Source organism: Protopterus annectens, chromosome 2.part0 (genome assembly GCF_019279795.1).
Source record: "Protopterus annectens isolate FY-2018-M chromosome 2.part0, PAN1.0, whole genome shotgun sequence".
Lineage (NCBI taxonomy): Eukaryota > Metazoa > Chordata > Ceratodontiformes > Protopteridae > Protopterus > Protopterus annectens.
Window position 1 is genome coordinate 112,822,654 of NC_056728.1, and position 23,859 is coordinate 112,846,512.

At 40.6% G+C, this 23,859-nt stretch overlaps 1 protein-coding gene across 3 annotated transcripts in view; it reads left to right on the plus strand.

Moving 5' to 3' along the window:
* The window catches only part of LOC122792986 (diacylglycerol kinase beta-like), a 4,078,579-nt gene that overhangs the window by 1,989,150 nt on the left and 2,065,570 nt on the right, over positions 1-23,859 (plus strand). For all 3 annotated transcript variants that reach the window (XM_044060599.1, XM_044060600.1, XM_044060601.1), the window contains one exon: positions 14,522-14,610. In XM_044060599.1, coding sequence (XP_043916534.1) covers positions 14,522-14,610 — 89 coding nt within the window. The remainder of the gene's footprint in view (positions 1-14,521; positions 14,611-23,859) is intronic.

Here is a 23,859-nt window from a genome sequence, read left to right on the forward strand (position 1 = left end):
GGATGCTACTCAGGGCTAGGGTTATACCTGCCTGGGCTACAAGTTCGGAGAGCTCTTCCATGTCTCTTTTCATATAGTCCAGGGAGGTACATCTCAGGTCGTTCACACCAACATGGACAATGATAGAGTCATATTTGTACTTGTTGTGGAGTGACCTGAGTGCATGGGTTATGTGGTGGATCTTGGCATCCAACAGGCAGCTGACAGTAACCTTCTCCTTGTTTAGCATGGTGAGTGGGACATCAGTTTGCCTGACTATAGAGTCACCTATGACTAGTGTGTTGGGTACGTTGTTTTGCCTTATGGGCTGTGGTTGAGTGGCACACTGAGTCTGTGGGCTATGTGTCATTTGGGTTGTTTCAGGGGGTGGCAGCTGCTTGCGTTTCTGCTTTGGAGTTCTCTGTTGCTTGAGCAGATTATTATTGAGAGGCTCCAAAAATGTTTTTGTGTTTCTATGTTTGGATTTTGTTGGTGTAGCTTTAGTGGGACTATGTGATGAGTGTGGTGTGGTGCAAGTGTTTATCTTCTCCACTTGACTGTCAAGTTGAGTCTTGGTTCGAGAGAGCTTTACATCCAGTTTAGCTAAATAAGTGCATCATTGCCCCAAGATGCCCAGATTCATCAGATAGACAGGAGAGAACACTGGGAGCTGACCCATGGACATGCCTGAATAAAAAATTATTTTCCTCTAGGCAAGTGAGGAAAGTGAGTACAAGAGCTGTTTTGCTCTAAGCAAGTGAGAAAAGGAAGTACAAAAACTGTTTTCCTCTAGATAATGAGGAAGGTTGAGTGCTGTAGTAATTTGTAGCTTATTTAGTGCTTACAACAAGTTCTGACCAAGTGCTGAGCACGAATAAGCAAATTCAAGTGCTAAAACTAAGAATCTGTATCTGAACTAGACTAGTTACAGGAAAGAAACAAGTGCGAATGCAGGCTTTTAAATCAGAACATTAAGAGAGATGAAAAAAATTGCCCAATCGGCCAATAACTACAATTTCTGGGCCAGAAACCACTCCTTATGTGGTGGATAGGTTACCTAGTGCTTCCCACTACCACTGATAAGCTAGAAGGCTTTCCTCCAACACAGAAAGTCTTGGGTGGCTCAGGAGCTTACAAACAGTCCTGGATACAGCAAATCTGTATCTGGATTAGACTAGTTACAAGAAGGGGAGGGGGGACAAGCGCAAATGCGGGCTTTTAAATTAGGAAGTTGAGAGAGATGGAAAAACTGCCCAAACAGCCAATAGTTACAATTTCTGGGCCAGAAACCACTCCTTATGTGCGAGATAATTTACCTTGTGCTTACCACTCCCACTGATAAGCTATCAGGCTTCCCTTCAACACAGACAGGCTTGGGGGGCTCAGAAGCAGAACACAAGGAGATTCTAGCAAAGTTTTTTTTTTTTTTTTTTGTTTTTTTGTAAAGGAAAGTGGGAATGGAGAAACAAAAGATAATTCAAGGTTAGGCAAACTAAGTGGGTTGGCCTTCTCAAATGTTCTCCCTGTATTAGGTAGAATGAGCTAATAACACTAGACCGGGAGGAGTGCCCCAGATCAAATTTACAGTAGGGGCGGGCACCTGCAAAGCCACCAAGTATAACAGCAGGACACCAACAGATTTCTAATTTCATGTTCACAGAATTTCTCAAATAATAATAAATTATATGTATAGGGGAGAACTGTAAGTAATTTTCATAATAAATAATTAATTTGGAGTGGTTGGCTGAAGCACATCATGGTACATAACCATAAGTTTAAGTTTTCTAACAAACATTTTTAAGTCAATCAGAACTATCATTTAACTATCATTTAAGGGTGGGGCCATCACCACTCCCATTTCTCCTGTTGTTCTTGTAATATACTCTGTGACTACCTGGATGGGGTATAGTTCCTGGGTTTTGTTGAAAATCCTTCAGTCTTTGGGCAATTCTCTCCACCATCTCAGCATCAGAAGTTGCTCCATGTCCAAAAATCATTGCCCAAGCCTCTTTCTTGATCTAATTGTGTACTAATAAAATCAACTTCCACATCATTGGTATTTTATAGGTTCATAGGTTTGTACTAGGCTATCTGCCCTAGGGCATTTATAAGCCTAGCCAGAGTGTATGTGGCTAACACCACCCCTTAGGATGAGAATACTATGCCCTTTTAGGGTTTAGTTTACTATGCCTCTGTCTAGTAGTGACACAGAGATGACCCCCGGGGTAAACCTACGATCTCCCATCCACTCGTCGAGATTTCTCTTGAATAGAGTCAGTGAGGGGCTCTGCCTAACATGGACTGGGATTCTGTTCCAGAGTGTAGGGAGCCTCTGGGTTATGAATCTGTTCCTCCAGCACGTTCTATTTATTTCTGTGTTGAGGTTTAAGTCACTTGTTCTCATGGCTCTGATGTATTTGGATTTTCTGAGGTGGAGCATGTCCATCAATTCAGGATTGGACATGGCCTTGTACGTCAGGCACAGATCACCTCTGAGTAGGCGGTATGCGACTGAATAGAGCTGGAGTTTTTTCAGTCGGGCAGCATATGACATATGTTTAAGACCCTTTATCCTCTTGGTGAGGAACTTTTGGGGTCTTTCCAACTGCTGCAGGTGTCGGGTGAGATACATCCCAAATGGGGCATTGTACTCAATCATTGGCCTGATAAGAGAAGAGTACAGGGGCACAATGACCTCTCTTGATCTAGATGTGAAACCCTTCATGATAAGGTGGGCAATATTGAAGGTCTTCCTAACCACTTTGGCAATGTGAGTGTCAAATGAGAGGTTACTGTCAACCTTGGTCCCTAGGTCCCTGATTACCTCTTCCGTACTTAATGGATTTCCGCCTATGTGGTAATTTGTCAGTACCTTGTTTTTCCCAAAGGGTATGACTATACATTTTTTGGCATTTAGCTTAAGGCCATGGCTCTGGCACCAATTATCCGTTTCTATGAGGCCTCTCTGAAGGATGTTTGTGTCCGCTGGAGTATCAATTATGGCACCCAGTTTGCAGTCATCTGCGAACTTTGTCAGCCACAATCCTCCTATGTTTGCCTGTACCTCGGAAAAATAAATGCCGAACAAGAGGGGTCCCAGGACTGAGCCCTGTGGGACACCACTTGTGACCGGCTTGGAGTCTGACATAGCTCCAGCAACTCTGACCCTGTGGGTTCTGTCCTTGAGCCAGTTTGCAACCCATCTTGTGACATATGGGTTTACATTTAAGCTGGTGAGTTTGTCTATGATGCCCAAGTGGGGTATTGTGTCAAAGGCTTTTGCAAGGTCAAGGTAGGCTGTGTGAACTGCCTTACCCTCATCAATGGCCTTAGTGACTGTTTCAAAAAAGTCGACCAAGTTCAAAAGGCAGGATCTGCCCTTGACAAAGCCAAATTGGGTAGGATCCAATGTCTGTAGGTCCCCAATGTCTTTGTTTATGAGTTCCATAATAATCCTCTCCATAGCTTTGCAGACCAGGCTCGTCAGGCTTATGGAGCGGTAATTTCCAGGGTCCGTAGAAGCACCACCTTTGTGAAGTGGGACCACTGTTGCCGTACGCCACTCTTTGGGTACGTATCCTGTGGTAAGGCTAAGATTAAACAGCAGCCTTATGTGTGGGTTTAGTTCCTCTTGGAGTTCATGTAGCACACAGCCCGGGACACCATCCGGTCCCATTGATGCTGTGTTTTTAGCTTTAGAGAGGGCGGCTCTCACCTGGGCATCTGAGATGTTAGGGAGGCTACACTCTGCTGGGATAGTTATTTCTCCTTTTGGGGGGGAGGGGGAGGAGAAATTTGCACTGAACCTGTCTGCCAGAATGTTGGCAATGTCAGTGGGTTCAGTGTATTTTGTGTCATTTTGGACTAACTCTGAGCATATCTGGGAGTTTCCACCCAGGTTTCTAACATAGCTAAAGAAGGCATTGTGATTGTCTTTTGTGTCATTTGCGATTTTTCTCTCAAAGTTGGCCTTGGATGATTTTATGAGTGATCATAGTTTTTTGCTAGTACTGATCAGAGATGCCTTTCCTTTTAGGGATTTTGCTCTGTCATGTAGTAGCTTCCTCCTTCTGTTGTAAAGTTTGTTTATGGCTGGGGTCCACCAGACCGGTCGCCTGCCTTTGGGGGAATGGGTCTTGGTTTTATTTGGGATTGCATGATCCATGCATTCTTGAAGGTGCCCATAGAAGGCATTTGCAAAGGATTCAGCAGTGTGGGTTGTGGTTTCCACTGGCCCAGGGGCCTTGAAAGATACCACTTCAGTCTTAAGAAGTGTGAAGTTTGCTTTTGAGAAGTTCTTCACTGTGGTTTTTTGTGGGGGGGGGGGGGGGGGGATGTGGATTTCCAGTGAGATTAATTTATGGTCTGATCTTACCAAAGAGGGATGTACTTCCGGTGTGGAGCATTTTGTCCCCATGTTTGTGATGATCAGGTCTAGTATATTGTCTCCTCTTGTGGGAATGGTGACTAGTTGTTCCATTGCATTTGAGTTTATGAATTCTAAGAACCTTTGGGCTAGGGTGTTGGGGCTTGAGTAATGTTCCCAGTCTATGTTTGGGTAGTTGAAGTCTCCCAAAATGATGGTATTTGGAGAGACATTCATACTCTCCAGTGTCTTCAGGAAGGCTGTGTGGGGTTCCTGAGTTTGAGAGGGTGGTCTGTAGCATGCTACAAACTGTAAGGCAGTTTTGCCTATGGTTAGTTGCACCTGGATAGTCTCCGATGCTTCATGCGTTGCCACTAACCTGGAGGTGTGGGTATCTTTGATGAAAATGGATACTCCCCCTCCTTTTGTGGTTCTGTCCAAGTTTTGGGGCCGGAAAGCATGATATGAGGTAAAACCTGATAGTGCTGGGGTGCTGTCAGGAGCCTTGAACCAGGTTTCAGTCACTGTACAGACATCGATGTTCTCCATACTGAGGAGGGCTTCGAGGGCGTGCATCTTGAGGTTTAGACTTCTTAGTTTTAGACCCTTAGTTTTTGTCCACTTGTGTTTTCTAGGGAGGTAGGTTTGTCATTTGAGCCTTGCCTAAAAAAGGCACTATGGGGGTGGCAAGAGCCTTGGCCAATATCCGGAAGCCCAGGGGTGACAGGTGCAAACCATCCCTTGTGAAGCAGCGTGGCTTGTCAAGCATGTCATCCCAAGCAGACAGACACTGGATCCCCTTAGAATGACACCAGTAATTAAGCCAATTGTTAAAACTGATCATTTTGTCTTTGTACTGTGGCATCATTCTTGGTGAGGATAAGATGCTGCTCAGGGTCAGGGTCATACCGGCCTGGGCTACATAATCAGAGAGCTCCTCTATGTCTCTTTTCATGTAGTCCAGGGAGGTACGTCTCAGGTCGTTCACACCTGCATGTACAATGACTGAGTCATATTTGTACTTGCTGTGGAGTGACCTGAGTGCTTGTGTTATGTGGCGGATTCTAGCTCCCGACAGGCAGCTTGCTGTGACCCTCTCCTTGTTCAGTCTGGTGAGCGGGACGTCAGTGTGCCTGACTATGGAGTCACCTATTACAAGTGTGTCTGGCATGTTGTTTGGCCTTAAGGGCTGTGACTGTTTAGCACACTGACTTTGTGAACTATGTGTTGCATTTGCTATGTCTTGAGGTGGTGGTTGCTTGGGTGTCTGCTTTGGAGGCCTCTGTTGTTTTGGTAGATTTTTAATCAGCGCCTCCGAGTATGTTTTTGTGTGTTTATGTGCTTGGTTTGTAGTTGTGATAGTTCTATGTGAGACTGGGTTTGTGGTGTGCGTGGTTACCTTCTCCTCCTGACTGGTCTTGCCAGTACTGAATTGAGAGAGCTCAGCCTCCAGTTTGGCTATATAGTTGCATCTCTCGCATATATTTGTATTTGTTGGGAGGAGGAGAGGGTTGTCTGTGTACATGAGGCAATTGTAACATTGCCTCAACATTCCCAGATTCACCAGCTGAACAGGAGAGGACGCTAGTAACTGACCCTTCGACATGCTAGAAATAGTGAAAAAGATTGCTGTGTAACTGAGTCAGAAAGGACCTACAGGGAAATGGGTACTCAAGGGAATTTAGGTGAAGGAAGTACTTTTCGTTTGTTTAAGAGTGCTTTACCTGTATACAAAATGCTTTAGGAGCAAGTGCTGAGCTTTTCAGATAGAGTATAGGCTGTTTAGATTGCAAGTAGAACAGTTCTAAGGGAAAAATTGAAGAGCAGACTTGGCGGAGCCAGAAAAAGTTTAACCTTGTTTAACCGCACGACCACGCAAAGCCGTGCAAACGCGGATTTTAAGCAGTGAACTACAAAAGAGCTAGGAATGGTCCCAAACAACCAATTACTAACAGCTTCTTGTGCTGAGGTCACTTCCCCCAAGGATAGGTAGGCTGCTCAAGGCTCCCCACTCCCACTGGTGAGCAAAGAAACTTCCTTTTATCCAAGTAAGGTAATGGACAACACAGGAACTGCACCACAGCCCAGAATACAGCAATGCCTGTATACTGGTCTAAACTAGTCGAGAAAGGCGGGAAAACAAGGATTATTTTTTGTTTTTTTTGCAGAAATACACAGAAAATGCAGAGACAGTGATAAATTAGTTACACAGGCTAGTACACTTTAGTGGGCAGCCTCCACAGTTCAATTAAACAAACAAACAAGCAAACTTTCGACTAAATTCGACTAATAAATGAGGTCTGGGATAAGCTGTACCCTTTATGTATTCCATCTCATCTCTTTTTAACTTATTACACTTCCTGACTTTAGTTTTTTCAGTTTTATTGTTTGGTAATATTTATGAGACTATCAGTAAATAACAAGACATTTTTCAATGAAGCATCAAGTCTCTGAATATCATTCAAGAGCACAGTCATTGTCTTCTCGTTAAAACATATCACAGTATCCATAACACGATACCGACAGTCATTGAAAATAGGTAGCAAAGGCTAGTAAAGTTCAATGTCTTTATCAATGCCATTTGATATCTTTCATACCATAAGGCCCCTTGATACATGCCATTTAGATATACCTTCTTTGAGATAACTGTTATCAAGTTGCAAAGTTTTAAACTTGGCTAACTTACTTTCAAAGCATCTCAACTAATCGTTAAATGAGACATTAACAGTTCAAGTATCATCTACATTTGTTGTTTGTAAATTCATAGTATTCAGCCAGGTCATAAAATCAAAATTACTAGGGTTGCCTTCATTTGCACAGTTACCAAACTGAATGACTGCCTCAATGCCATCTCTTCTGTTCTCACAGCAATTTCCATGAAAGTGACATCATAACCCTTGGACAAACCATTCCAGCAGTGGAATCCTGCTTTGTAGCTTCTCATGTTGAGTGGTTAAGACTAAGCAAGAGGTGTGAATTTGTCAGACCACCATGGTGCAACTCTTCCTATTCAAACCGGCAATAATGGGAGTTAGACCCTGCTTCAACTGAGTTAAACAGCATGTAAAGGATTAGACAGCCTCATTCACAATAGAATTGGTAGCTCCCAACTCTCTGATTCCACTCGCTTGTTCACCACAGGGTAAACTTCCCATAAATGAATCTTCACTGACATGGCAAGTGCTGTTAGTATCACAGTTAAAACTTTCCAGAAGAGAACAACCCTGCTGTACCAGTAACCACAAAAAAGAAAGCAAGAGGTTCCTCACTAAAATAATACAGGGTGTAAGTAATATGTCCTTTTCAGACCACCTCAAGGCCCTATCCCTGTATTCTGTCTCCTACAGGCTTTTGAGGGGAGATCTATGCCTGGTATACAGGGCATTGTCAGACTCCACTCTGATGGACCTCCTGCATATCCACAAAACAAACAGCACCAGAATTACCTATTCTAAAGACTTAAACCTTGCCTGTGATATAAATAGGACCTGCTGGAGAGATAGGTATGTATCCCAGAGACTACCCCATTTATGGAACAGGCTCCCCATTCATGTGAAGCAGAGTTCCTCTCTAACTGAATTCAAGTACAACTTGGACAATTGGATGGGATACCAGAAATTCATCCCTGGTTTGGCACCTGTGTCTCTAATGTACACAGGCAACCAGTAAATGGCTCATCTCCCAGGCCCATGCTTACACTTATCAAGGGTATCAAACTTGTCATATATTTGGGATGCATGGCTAGTTTTTAAAAGGCCCATGTGTTCATTAGCCTAGAAAGCACCTATGAACCTATGAGAAATAGGGTAAATGCCATTACTGATGAAAGTGCACCTTAAAATATTTAAAAATACCCAAGAATGCTAGGTGTAATAATAACAAATGAGTTGAATGAAAGTTTTAAGTGCTTTCCATCCTGTAGTACATTTGAATCATGTGACACATCAATTGAGAAGTCACAGTTAAAAACAATTATAAATAAATGTGCATAATAAAACCACAAATTAATACTTCAAAATCCTTACATTATTACCTTCTAATTAAATGAATCCAAAATACATTTTGTGTATTTTATAACTTAGCTACCCATAGTTTTAAAATGCTACTTAAAGAGACCATGTCATTCCATGTAATGACTATATTTTACATGTCAGGTTGTCCTGTATTAATACGTAATGCCTTAAAAGTCTTTAAATGACACTTGTTTTTTTCACATTAAAAATAAAGTATAAACCACTTTAAATACTTTACCAGCTCCAGAAAGTAAAATAAACACAGTTTACCTACTGAAAAAAAGTGGTTTCAAATACTATAAAGAACTTTTAAACTAACAGAAAAAAAGAGCGCTCATGTTTCCTGTCAGTTTAAAAGTTCTTTATAGTAACTCAAACCACTTTTTTGTTAAAAAAAGGTGTTGTTTAAAGACCTTTACGTTTTACCGGCTTTTGTGCCTTGTTTTACCAGGGAAAGAGACACCATTTTTGCCTTGTCCCAAACCTGAACTAGCAGCTACAGTTAATCAATCCTACTGCTGTTAAGCCTTTAGTTAATTGCAGTCCTACTCTTTTTGATAAGAATGGGGAAATGATTTATAAGTATGAGAAAAAAGTGCATGCTTCTGTGACTTTGATTTTTAGAATTTTGAATTGTGAGGTCTGTATGTTAAAGTCTCTTCTGACTAATTGTGAAGGTATGAGGAATGTTTTATTTGCATTTTCTTCTTGTAAGAAAAATCTCCTTTAAATAACTTAGTTTATTCTATTGCACAAGTCACTACTCCTTGTTTACAGTGTGTGTATGACTATTGTGATACTTCTTCCAGGCCTGTGGCTAGTGGTATTGTTTTGAGGAGGTGGTTTGCATGATTGCACCTTCAGAACCTCCCAGATGATGATAAAAGTGAGATTTTAACTTCTCCCTTGGATAGAGTTTTAGTGTTTGGCCCCCTCTGCTGGACAGGTGATCAAATAGAGTGAAGGAAGGGGCTACCTGATCCAGGCAATGTCTATGGCCCCGATTCCTAAAGGCTTGCTCTCAGAGTAAGTGACCACTTATACTGAGATCAGGCTGAGAGTACATGTTTTGGAATCTGGTCCCTTTAGTAAGCCTGTTTATAGACAGGCCTTACACTGAAGTAAGTCACTTAGACTGAGAGCAGGTCTTTCAGAATCAGGGCAGACTTTCACTGACAGCAATACAAAAAAAAACAAAAAGGCAAATAAAAAAACAAAGGAAATTCTAATGACACACTCTAGCACCTCAGATACACAATACACTGAGAGCAGCTCTTTTGAAATCTGGCTTTAAGATTTTCCAGCCCTTCTCTTCCAACTTGTTAAAGGAGTTCAAGGGAATTCCAAATACCAATCTTGAACCTCCTAAAATCAAGGGCAGTCCAACATGTCTGAATGAGATTTTGTGATTCCCTCCCACCCTGGCCCCTGTTTTTCTTCCAGAAAGTCAGAATCTCTGTTTTTCTATTTGTTAGTAAATTGTTTCATATAAATGGGTTCTGAAAATCATTTATCAAGGTTACAGATGGCAGTGGGAGGAAATTCCTCCTCTCCAGGGAGTCATTGCTCACCATCCAGATCAGACTCTCTTGTTTTCACTTGTTCTTCATCACATACAATTCCAAGGAGTGATAAAACTCGTTCCTCCTTCCCAGGTGGGGAAGGGATATTATTCAAGCTTTTCTTAGTGTTAAAGAAAGAGAATGTTTGGAGACCAGCTCTGGATATTTCTTTCCCAAGCCTGTTTGTGACAGTGCCCAAATTCAAAATGGTGTCATTTCACATCCTATTACCTCTTCTTCCTCTTTCATGTTGCCTGGTAACACTAGACTTAAAAGAATCTTATCATCATGTTAATATTCATCCAGAATTCAGATATTTCTTAAACATTTGTGTATCTGGATCACATTATCAGTTCTCTCCCTTACCCTTTGGACTACCCTTTGGACTAACCACTACACCAAGAGTGTTCACAAAGTGTTTAGCTCCCGTTATAGCTGATTGCAGGTTGCAGGGTATCCACATTTTGCAATATTTTCACAACATGCTTATCTTTGCATAGCCTTTTTCCAAGTGTCAGAAATCTCTCTCGTAGATATGAGACCTCTTACACAAGTTGGGATTGTAAGAGAACATTCAAAAGTCTTTCTTGACTCCCTCACACAACATTGCGTTCATGGGATGGTGACTAGACACATCATTTCAAAGACCTTCTCTTCCATGGGAAGAATAGATGTCTACTTAGATCTATTTCCACTCAGACTTTGGTTACTGAGAGGGAATACATCAGGATTTTGGATCTCATGGCATCTATGATTCTCATGATACCCTGGCAAGACTCCACATGAGAAAAGATACAATGGTATCTCAAGTCTCTTTGATCCCAGCACCAACACCCTTTTTTCTTTTCAAATTCCAGTACTGGGATTTGTCAGAAGAGAAATCAATTGGTAGAGACAGCAAATATCCTTAAATGTTGGTCTCCCCTTCTTCATTGTTGTATAGCAGTCCATCACCAGAGATGACTCGGACTTTGCTTGGGGAGCAGTTTCAAGAGGGATAAAGGTGCAGGGGGTGAGGGACACTGAGGACAAATGCAACAGATAAATATAAAAGAGATGCTTGCCTGATCAAGGGACTGAACAAATTCAGGTTATGGAGAATACCACAGTCATGTGACACATCAGCAAACAAGCAGGAACCAGGTCATGCTCCATTTGTAGACTAGCCATGTCAGCTTGGGATAGAGCTTCACAGCACAATTCCCACTGCAGGCATTCTATAGTCCATCAGAGCAAAACTGTGTGGTAGACAAGGGCAGCATGACAAAGGCAGACCCTCACAAATAGAAACTAGATCAGGTGTCTTCCAAGATTTGATCTATTTGTGGAGAGTTCCTCAAGTAGATCTATTTGCCTCCTCTCTGAACAATAAGCTGGCAAGATTCTGTTCCAGGATTGTATGCAAGATGTTCTGGAAGACGGATGCATTTTCTTTTCCTTGGACAGGACTGTTCCTCTATGTTTTTCCACCATTTCCACTGACAACTAGGTCACTTCTGAAGATTAATAAGGAATGCCTCAAGATCATTGTGGTGACTTCCTTCTAGCGCAGGCAGCTGTGGTTCTTCTTATGAAAGCAGCCAGGGGCAATCACCACAAGCTTTCTTACAGACTGCATCTACTCACATAAGAACAGGGATGTTTGATACACTCTATCATTAATCAACTTTAATTGACTTCCTGGATGATAGGGGTTTAATTCCCTTTAGGCTCAGCCTCCCTTTGTCTGTTGGCATGAAAGCTCTGAAGGGTGGAGCCCAAACAAGTCTTTTTAGTCAGCTCACCTCAAGCTGACTGATGGCTTGGCCGTGTGGTAGGTGCCCTGAAACTTTGGAAGCTGGCTGGCTGTTATATCCTATGCAGGAAATAACCCATATAGCTAATTTGCTTCTTTATCATGCTAATCATTCATATGTTTTTATAAGCATCATTTATGTATGTATGTGTACGTGTGTGTGTGTGTGTGTGTGTGTGTGTGTGTGTGTGTGTATGTGTGTGTGTGTGTGTGTGTGTGTGTGTGTGTGTGTGTGTGTGTGTATATACATATATATATATATATATATATATATATATATATATATATATATAGATACATATATATATATATATATATATATATATATATATAGATACATATATATATATATATATATATATATATATATATATATGAGATAGATGGGATACCTATGTTTGATGTTTTCTTTTATTTACATCAAACTGCAAAAAAGATGGTAAAGCTGATTGAAACTCACCTGATCTAGCAGTACTGCCTTTTTTCAGTGAGATTGTAGAGCAGCTAGGTTTGAGAAATTTACACTTTCCCTACTGTAGCGCAATCTCCTAGTTAGTTATCATGGTGGGAGCTGTTTGCCACCCCCAACCCTAAAGAATTGTAATCTTTTTTCGAACACTAGATGTTCAAAAATTATGGGTTTGGTTATGTGATTTGCAAGGGTTCCTATTATGTTGTCGAATCCTTGAAACTTCGAACTTGAAAACATCAAACTCCGATGTTTGAAGTTTCAGGAATTCGAATGCAAAGAATTAAACAAATACAAACCCTAAAACCTACCTAACTGTTGCAAGCAGGGGGACAAGCCCGCCTGCACCCTCCACACCCCCTGCTCTTTAAATATACCAACTCCAAGATCACAATACAGTGCGGAAAGGAAAGATTTCCCGTTACACCACTGTTGTGCGATCTCGGAGTTGATATATTTAAAGAGCAGGGGGTGTGGGGGGTGCAGGGGGGCTTGTCTCCCTGCTTGTAATACTTTATTTATTGGTGTTTGTTTTTATTTTTTTTTTTTTACTGTTATCGAAGTTCTGACTCTTCGAAGATAAGGGTTCAACCTTATGGTATTCGAAGTTTCAGAACTTCGATAACATAATAGGAACCCGATTTTCAATGGAATGTCACAAATCCATATATTTCTGTGTGTGTGTGTGTGTGTGTGTGTGTGTGTGTGTGTGTGTGTGTGTGTGTGTGTGTGTGTGTGTGTGTGTGTGTGTGTGTGTGTGTGTGTGTGTGTGTGTTTGTGTGTGTGCGTGTGTGTGTCTCTGTGTGTGTGTGTGCACACTCACACATATATGTGTATATATATATATATATATATATATATATATATAAATATATATATAGATATATATATATATATGTATTATGGGTTTGCATGACTTCATTGAGTTTTCTGAAACTCAAAATTCATGTGGTCGAGACCTTATGATTGAGTTTCTGAAAATTCAAAATAGAAAAAAAAATCTATATTTTTTTTATGTGGGAAAGCACCCCCTGCACCCCCCCCCCACAACCCCTGCAAATTATATATACCAGCTACAAGATTGCATTGCAGTGGGGAAAAGGGTAAATTCCCAGATCCCCACTGTTCCATGATCTACATAGAACTGCTTCAAATGTGGAATTTACACTTTTCCCCACTGTAGTTTTTATATATAATTTGCTGGGGTGTGCAGGGCACAGCCCAACATGGGGGATACAGGGGAGTCTTGCCCCCTGCACAAACATAGATTTTTTTTTTTATTTTGAGTTTTCAGAAACTCAACAAAGTCATATAAACCCATATGTTATGTATATATGAGTTACAATTCCTTATCAAATTATTACATGTTCTGTTATGCAATTAATTGTAATAATATTACTTAATGTCTCAGACAGTAGCACACAGGCAATTGTCTTCATGCGACCAAGGTAGTGGTTGAAAAGGGTCTTATACCACCCTACCCACTCAGATAACAAACAAAGCATATACACAAATAAATATATACATTTCATTTTTAATATGTTGTTCCTCAGGCTCTAACCATAGTTAATCTACATTTTTTTAAATCAAAATTTTTGACAGTCAAAACTATCCAGCGATGAAATGTTTGAACTTGTGTCCCAAGGGTAACATCAGCTTAGGCTTACAGGCCTTTCTTTCCCTTTCTTATATTCCACATATTCAGTCCTTTACATGATTTTGAAGGGTTTTAAATGCTTGTCAGTTGACTGGGCTGAGAAAATATTGGACCAATTTCTCCATTCCAGCCTTCCTGGCTGGCATACAATTTTAAAGCCATGATATCACCTTCAAGGTCTTCCTTCCTGGTTAGTTGCTCAGTAGGTAGAACTAATTCTGGCCATAACATGGGCTTGGCAATCGACACCATCACCTCGGGTGTAGCAGCAACAGTCTGAGTTCTTACTCCGTCGCTACTAACTTGGCAAAGGAATAAACCCAGATCTATTACATGAAACTGAGCATAATGCTGTACCATAGCAATCTCTTTTATAAATCTTCTACATTTGTTCTACAGTCTTGGAGCAGAAAATGCATTTAGAAACTTAAATAGCTGCTATCTTATTTCAAGGTCGAAGGACTCTTGTTACTTTTAGCTTTTCAAAGGCTGAGTTTACTGGTGAAAAATGCATGTTAAACACAAATAGCTATCTACTGACAGATGCCTTTTCTTTAATATCTCATTTGTTATGATCTTTGAACAAAATGTTTAATAGTATGTTCCATTTAATTCAGTGAAGCAATGAACCATTTTTTCTGACCTCAGTCTAATATGTTTCATTCCATTGTTTATTTTAGTTTGCAGATATACTGTACATGAAAGATGTGTGTCCAAAGAACTTGTTCCATGTATAAGCACGTATGTAAAATCCAGGAGAAACACAAATGTAAGTATGAATCTTACTGTGCTGATTTTTTGTGAGCCACTAATTACAACCCTTAACACGGCATTACCATGTATAACAAGCATTTCCTCTCCGAATATTCAGTCTAGAGTAGTCTGTAGCACACAAGTCGGCAAGTAAAACAAGGACAACTTCCAGCAGAAGGAAGAGTTATGTGAAAATGGAATTCTTGATGCATGTTTTTTCAACTGTCTTTTTCCTTGCTTGAAGACTGGCTTATCAGGGCCAGCTGTGGCAGGATTCAGACCCCTTGCTTGGGCCACCACTGTAAGAAGCAACCTGATGAGGCCCTTTCTCAGAATGTCTCAGCATATGAGATGACCTCAGTCATCAGGCTTTAAAATCCCCATGATCAGGGAGAGATGAAGATGCACATTGGCCATCATCCTTCAGCTTGCTGATAGCCTATAAGTTTATGTTTGGGAACTCCACGCATGTGCTGGAATACATATACATCTGTGTGGGTATGCACTGGGGACATTACCTGCTGGAATATCCAACCTTTGCTGCTATGCATACCTCTTACACTTCTGCCCACTTGCTAAGTGCTTGTGCCTCACTGCCTCGCCTGGTCTCCTCAGAGACAGGCTATGGACATTCCTCCCACCAACATTATTTTCCTTACTATTCACCCTCCAGGGAGAGCTAGAGAGGGAGAGATGAGTTGGCTAGTGCTTGGTCAATGCTGTTTCACTTTGCATTTGCCCCTTCAGATCCAGGGATGGTAATTAAGGCTGTGTCATCTAGGCTACATGACTGTCAAGAATACATTCTTTTATAGAAGTCTGCATGCACGATTCATGTTCATAGAATTGACTTAAAGAACATCATCATTGCTGTAGTTATTTATTTATTTTAGTGTTTTTACTTTTTCTTTGACTGCAAAGGTATATATAATCTATGAATATGTTCACATTGTCAGGACAATGGGACCAATAAAATGGTTGCAACTTATACAAATTGATTCATAAAATTTTTGTATTTACATCAAATGTTGTGACTTTCACAGCTGTGGCTCAACCCTGATGCCATATGTGCAGGATTTGCTAAGATACAAGTTAACAGCAAAAGTGTGAGCTGAAATAAAGAGTAAGTAAAAGTTAAAAATTCTTATGCTCTGCACGTCTTCCATTCTGCTAGATTTTGGATACACATACATATAAATTACCATACTTCTGAATTTCAGTTGTATATACATATAGGAATGTAAATTACGTGGCACAGTAGTGAGTGCACCAGGACCACAGTTTTACATTACATTCCGTGGCACAGTAGTGAGGGTACCAGGACCACATTTATACATTACATTCCGTGGCACAGTAGCGAGGGTACCAGGACCACAGTTTTACAAAGGACTACAAAAATATAATTTTATATTTTCACTTTAACAGTAATGTTATATGCTCAGTGAGACATTGTAATAGTAAACCCTGTAGACAATCCAAATCATAGCTCAGTCATAAAACAGGACTGTTTTCTGAAGTAGGATGATATCAACCCAAATTCACCACAACCAAGAGGATCAACATAATGTGGATGATTTCAACTGCTTATTGATGGTGTTTAAGGTTTGTGATCAGGATTTCGAGGGCCACAAAACAAACTCTCATTGAAAATGGAAACAGTATAAGCCAACAACAACAGCAAAAAATAAAAAAAATAAAAAATGCTAAAACTCCCTACCACTACAGATCCAGGAACAACTACTAATGTGGGTCGGGGGGCTCCATACAGCAGCCTTATGAGCTCTGCAGTTGCTGACCTTAGGTGAAGTGCACTTCCATGTAAGCACAACCTCCTGCCTAACAGGCATACCGATAGTGCAGTATGTTGCTTGCCATGCTCATAGCACTTCTTGATTATAGCAAACTTAGGCTGCTTCCCTCACCCCATGATGACTGAGTCATTGTCAGTCACTCACTGACACCCCCCCCCCCCGTGGCCTATCTGGCCATTGTGCTACTAAATGAACATGGGTCACTGGGGGCACAGTAATTAACTTCCATTTTGTCCACGTCTGGTGCTGATAGTGGGTCTTCTTCCTTGACCTGTCTTTTGCCAGTGGCACTGCTGATACCTGATTTGATATACAGCACCACTATCTCATATACTTCCCACATCTCCTTCCTTTATAGTCTGTAACTTGGGAGCAGTATATCCCACTTTCACTCATAAGCTGTGGAGATTCCTATGACAGCAACAACAAATACTATTTTATCTCCTGCGCTCATCTGCAACATTGCCGCATTGTTGCAAGATGTCTTCTTGTTGAGAGTCATTGTGGCCCAGAAGGCCTCATTGTTCCTACCTTTTTTGCCCCTGTGTCCCTCTCTGTCACCTGGTTGCAGCCTGATCTTTGGCCTGTCATTTACCATACTTGGCAGGCATCATTTTATCTACCAAGAGAGGTGCATTGCATCACTAGCTTAATTAAACTATTCTCTTACCTATTCACTTTTTAGCCTTCTTTCAGAATGTCACTCCCTACCTTACTAGCTACAAGCTCTCACCACTTCCTTTCTTCAAACTTACAGTTTTGAATAAAATCTCATATGGTAATGTATTTTGATTGTTTTCTCTGTCTTTGCATTTGCTTGCATCCCTTAGAGTAACTGTAAATGTTTCAGTTATGAAATAGTTCATATGCCCACAATTTCTCTATTGCTACCTTATTTGTGTTTGCACTGACCATTTAACAAAAAGCAAGGATGGCCCAGCGAAGGACTTTTACAAGGACAATGCTCCTCATAGGTGTTCCGGAGGTCTGGAAGTCTGACCTGTGCTATATAATAGATAATTCCGGTTCTTCCCAGTCATCAAAATAAAGCATTGGATTCTGCATGTTTTTTTTTATTAAACATATCTTTTATTTATCATGTAGATAAGTGCTTGTATCACACTGAGTTCTCATCCATTTGATAAATAAAAGATATGCTCAATAAAAGCATTTAGAATCCTGTACTTTATTTTGATGATTAGGAAAAATGGGAAGGAATATACTGCACTCAAGGGAAAACTGACTATCGGGTAGTGCAGATCAGAAGTCCATAGCTTGGGAAGTCCCACAAGGAGTGTTTTCCTTGCAAGAGTCCGTATCTGTGCTATCCTTGATTGTTGTTGTTTGTCCTTTCCACATTGGTGGGAGGGGTTGGATACATTGGTGGGAGAGACTGGATACATTGGACATGTAATCTTCTGTATTGTATCTTACTTGCATTGAGCATTTAGTGATCACATTGCTTGCGTTGGTTTGTTTGGCTTATTTTATTAGCTAAGCTCCCATTTTCTTAATTGCAGAAATTCACTATAGATAGAATTTCTTATAATTTAATATATTTGCAATCCTGCCTTAGATTAAAAATATAGATTCTGAAAGTTCTGCACTGTTATTGACACATCAAGAACACAGCTTGATTATTTTGCTCCTGAATCATTTCAATAAATCTGCACATTGGTTCATAAAGTCATTTGATGTCTTTCCATTAAATGTGAGAAAAATAATTCTTATATACCTGGGTTAAGCCAGAGTCATGCTAGTATGCTTTGACTTGGCAGTGTGAATAAAAAATATAACCAAGCCTAAGTTACTGTTCTTTTACTGTAATGTCTAGATTGGAAGTCTAAGATGCCTATATTATCTATAATTCTTAATCCATTATCTTCCACACTCACTTAAACAATTTATTAGTGAGGCAAAGATTACTTTCATTGTTGTAGCTTTAAAGAAAAAGGATTATTTATTCCTCTGCACAATTTATGTAGCCAGCCTAACATGTTATTTTAATTCCTAGTTTAATAATAGATATCGGGTAGCCCACTCACCTTTGTTGCTGGAAGATCTGAAGGCTACTCCCCCAGCAGGTACTTGGATTAATTTTGCAGTACTGATACTGCTTTTCAGTATAAGGTTGATGTTGGACTCTTCAGTATGCTGTCCATTGAATGAGAAATTAAACCGAGGTTCCATCTTCTTGAGCTGGTGGTAGCATAGGTGACACAAAGGATCCCGCAGCACTTATCCAAAAACATAGTAAAGGAAGTTTCTCAGTGTCCTTGCCAAATTTTCCCTAGGCAGTATAAATACCACCTTGAGTCACCTTTAAAAGGAGTACAACAGCCTAGTAGATCTAACCCTGTCGACAAAGAGAAAATAAATAAATATAATAAGTCATTCAAGTCATCTATAAATTAACCAGTTCTGAACCCATATGCATAAAAGGAATGTTGTAGTAAGTCATTCAAGTAATCTATAAATTAACCAGTTTTAAAACCATATGCATACAAGGAATGTTGTAATAAGTTATTCAAGTCATGTTCATAAGTTCAAAGGTAGGTACTAGGCTATTAGCCCTAGGGCCTATATAAGTCTAGCCAAAAAGGTACCCTGGCTTTCACCACCCAAGAAAATGGTTTTCCCGTGCCCCTGTTGAGCAGAGCCACAGAGGTGATCCCTGGGGTGAATTTCCTATTTCCCATCCAATCATCAAGATTTTTCTTGAAGAGTGCTAATGAAGAGCTTTGTTTGATATAGATAGGTAGTTTGTTCCAGAGCATGGGAAATCTCTGGGATAGGAATCTATCCCTCCAGCGTGTTCTATTTATTGTGGTGACAAGGTTAAGGTCCCTAGAGCGTGTAGCTCGGAGGGATTTCTTTAAGTGGAGAATGTCCAACAGCTCTGGGTTTGACATAGCTTTGTATGTTAGACAGAAATCGCCTCTGAGTAGGCGATATGCGACGGAGTAAAGCTGGAGTTTTTTGAGACGGTCTGCATAGGGCATCTGTTTGAGGCTGGTAATCCTCTTTGTGAGATATTTCTGTGGCCTTTCCAGTTGTTGTAGATGTCTTGTGAGGTACATACCAAAAGGGTCATTGTACTCTATAATGGGTCTAATGAGTGACGAGTAGAGGGGAACAATGACCTCTTTTTTCCAGGATGAAAAACCTTTTATGATGAGGTATGCTATGTAGAAGGATTTCTTGACTACTGTGGCAATGTGACTATCAAAGGAGAGACTACTGTCCACCTGTGTCCCAAGGTCTCTTATCACACTTTCAGTGTTAAGCAGGCTACCACCTATGTGGTAGTTCATGGGTACAAAGTTTTTACCAAAGGGGATGACAATGCACTTTTTGGCATTGAGCTTGAGGCCATGGCTTAAACACCAGGCATCTGTTTCCATGAGGCCCTTTTGTAGGATGCCCACATCATTAGAAGTTTCGATCATGGCTCCTAGTTTGCAGTCATCTGTGAACTTCATTAGCCAAAGGCCGTCTTTGTTAGCCTGTACTTCAGAAAAGTAGATACCAAACAGGAGAGGACCTAGGACTGAATCCTGTGGTACTCCATTTGTCACTGATCTGAAGTCAGATTTGGAGTCTGTTACTTTCACAATGTGTGTTCTGTCAGTTAGCCAGTTGGCAACCCATCTTATGACATAGGGATTTATACCTAGTTTACTGAGTTTATCTATAATTCCAGAGGGGGGGATGATGTCAAATGCCTTGGCAAGATCTAGACAGGCTGTGTGAACCACCTTACCCTCATCTAAGGCTTTGGTGACTGCTTCAAAGAAGTCTTTCAGGTTTAGGAGACATGATATGCCTTTTACAAACCCGAACTGGGTGAGGTCCAAATTTGGAGATTGCCACTGTCTTTGTTTATAAGATCCATGATGATACATTCCATGGCCTTGCAAACCAGGCTCGTTAGGTTAATGGAACGGTAGTTCCCAGGGTCCATGGTGGCTCCTCCTTTGTGGAGTGGGATAATTGTTGCTGTGCACCATTCAGTGGGCACAAAGCCTGACGTGAGGCTATGATTGAACATGGTGCTTAGGTGGGGTGCCAGTTCATTCTGCAGTTCATGTAGAACACAGCCTGGGATGTTGTCAGGTCCCATGGATGCTGTGTTCTTGGCTTTGTAGCGTGTGATTTTTACCTGTGCAGCCGTGATTACAGGAACTTTGCATTCTTCCGGGTATAGAGATTGGCCCTTTAGGGGGTGAGAGGGGGGGTAAAGTTAGCACTGAACCTATCTGCCAGGATGTTGGTTCTGTATATTTAGTGCCATTGTGCTGTAACTCAGAGCAGATCTGAATGTTGCCATTAAGATTCTTGACATAGCTATGGAATGCTTTGGATTTGTCTTTAGAATCAGTGGCGATTTTGTTTTCATAACTAGCTTTGTAGGATTTTATGAGGGATCTCAGCTTCTTACTGAAGCTGACCAAGGAGTTCCTCCAATCATGACATTTTACTCTTTGTTGCAATAGGTTCTTTCTTCTGCTGTAGAGTTTGTTTATGGAAGGAGACCACCAGATTGGCTTCCTTTTTTTGGAGCATAGCATCTTGGATCTATTAGGGATAGCACGATCCATGCACTCGTGTAAGTGTTTATAAAGTGCATTTGTGTAGGATTCAGCAGTCATACCTCTATTGTTCATCTGCATGGGTGTCATGAAGTTAGCAACTTCTGTCTTAAGAAGCGTGAAATTGGCTTTGGAGAAACTTTTTACGGTGGTTTCCTTAATAGGAGGTGGTGGCAGGATGTGGATGTCTAGGGTGATTAGTTTATGGTCTGTGGTCACCCATGTTGGTAATGACCAGGTCTAGGATATTGCTGCCTCTGGTGGGGGTGTGGATAAGTTGATCCAAGGCATTGGAATTTATGAATTCCAGAAAACATTGAGCAAAAGAGTTGGTACATGAGTAGTTTTCCCAGTTAATGGTGATGTAGTTGAAATCACCCATTATTAGGGTGTAAGGTTGTACCCTAATATTTTCCAGTGTATCAAGAAATGAGGAGTGGGAATCCTGAAGCATGGTGGGGGATCTGTAGCACATTACAATTTGGATTGTGGTCTTGTCCATAGTTAGTTGCATTTGGATAGTCTCGGATGCATTATGCTGAGCAACTAGCCCGGAGGTGTGGATATCCATAATGAATATGGATATGCCTCCACCTTTAGTGTTTCGGTCCAGGTTAGGTAGCCGAAAGGTGTGGTATGAATTATAGCTTGGTAATGCAGGGCTTCTCCATGGAGCCTTGAACCAGGTCTCTGTCACTGCACGGATGTCGATGTTTTCCATTTTAAGGAGTGCCTCGAGTGAATGAATTTTGAGGTTTAGATTTCTAGCACTGAGTAGAATTACCCTCAGATTTTGCTTGCTTGTACCTGTTAAGGTGGTGAATTTGTCATGTGAACCTTGCATAAAAAAGGCACTATAGGGGTGGCAAGAGCCTTAGCCAGTATCCAGAATCCCAAGGGCAACAGGTGCAGGCCATCTCTGGCAAAGCACCGTGGTCTGTCGATCATGTCATCCTAGGCAGACAGATACTAGATCCCCTTAGAATGACACCAGAAGCTTAGCCAATTGTTGAAGTCAATCATTTTGTCCTTGTACTATGGTGTAATTCTGGGTGATGACAGGATGCTACTTAGGGCTAGAGTCATACCTGCCTGGGTTACAAGATCGGAGAGCTCCTCCATGTCTCTTTTCATGTAGTCCAGGGAGGTATGTCTCAGGTTATTCACACCAATATGGACAATGACAAAGTCATATTTGTACTTGTTGTGGAGTGACCTGAGTGCATGCATTATGTGGCGGATCCTGGCACCCGACAGCCAGCTGACAGTAACCTTCTCCTTGTTTAGCCTGGTGAGTGGAAAATCAGTGTGCCTGACTATAGAGTCACCTATGACTAGAGTGTAGGGTACATTGTTATGCCTTATGGGCTGTGGTTGACTGGCACACTGAGTTTGTGGGCTATGTGTTATTTGGGTTGTGTTGGGGGGTGGAGGTTGCTTACATTTCTGCGTTGGAGGTCACTGTTGCTTGAGCAGATTTTTATTGAGAGCCTCCGCGAATGTAGGTGTATATTTTGTGTTTCTATGTGTGTGTTTTGGTGGTGTAGGTTTTGAGGGACTGTGTGATGAGTGTGGTGTGGTGCAAATGTTTATGTTCTCCTCTTGACTGTCTAGTCCAGTCTTGGTTGAAGAGAGCTTTGCTTCCAGTTTGGCTATATAAGTGCATCTCTCACAGGTTGTAGTGTTGGGTGGTGGGAGGATAGGGTTGTCTGTGTACATGAGGCAATTCCTGCATTGCCCCAAGATGCCCAGATTCATCAGGTAGACAGGAGAAAACACCGGGAGCTGACCCCTAGACATACTGGATAGGTGCTTATTTATTAAGTACTAAAAACTGTTGTCCTCTAGACAAGTGAGGAAAGTTGAGTGCTTTTGTAATTTGTAGCTTATTTAGTGCTTACAATGAGTTCTGAACAAGTGCTGAGCTCAAAGAAACAGATTTTAGTGCTAAAACTAAAAAAACTGGCTAGTTCTAAGGGAAAATTTGAAGAGCAGACTTTATGGCACCGGGAATAGTTTAACCCTAGCTAAGCGCGATGCATAAAGTGTAATTTTTTTTTTAATATAACAGTAGCAAATGAGCAAACTGATTCAAACAAATTAACAAATAAATCCACAAAAATTAGTATAGAGAAGGCAGACCACATCTTAAAACCACCAAGCACGTTTTTTTATTTAATAAACAATAAAATATATAAACACTTTCGTCTCAATATTCCAAAATTACAGAGACTTCATCAGATACAAATTTTAAAACAGCCCAGTTTTTTTTAAACCCTGTAAGGATGACATCATATCCTGAAACAGACTTAAAAAGTTTAAAACAAACCTCATTCTGTTTTCACTTAAGTATTTTTTTAAACTACATGTTTCCTAGTGAGGGAACAATTTGAAATTTCTGTTTCGTGTGAGACAATTATCTTCAGAGATACTATAAAAGTGCAAATGAAGATTGTTGCATTAAAATTTATAAAATTAAAAAAAGTGAATATGATATTCCAGGCTGATTATTCTCAACCATATCTCAAGATTAAAAATATGCTGAAAGATTTAATTCTGAGAATAGTTAAAACACAGTTTTTAGTTCATCTAGATATTTTTATTTAACAGATTTTAACAGATGTTATAAAAGTTAGCTATTGTATAAGCAATGTCAGCTGTGCTAAATAAATGAAAGAAATCATAATGAAAACTTAGATAATTGTGTGTGAGATAACTGATTAACGTTTTAAATGTTCTAAATGTGCTTACCTATACATACATCTTTTGTGACAGCTGATTAATTAAGGATTTGCAAAAGCTTACAGTATGGGCGGAAGCAGTGTTTAATGAATTTCTTTGGTTGTAATAAAACTGATGTTT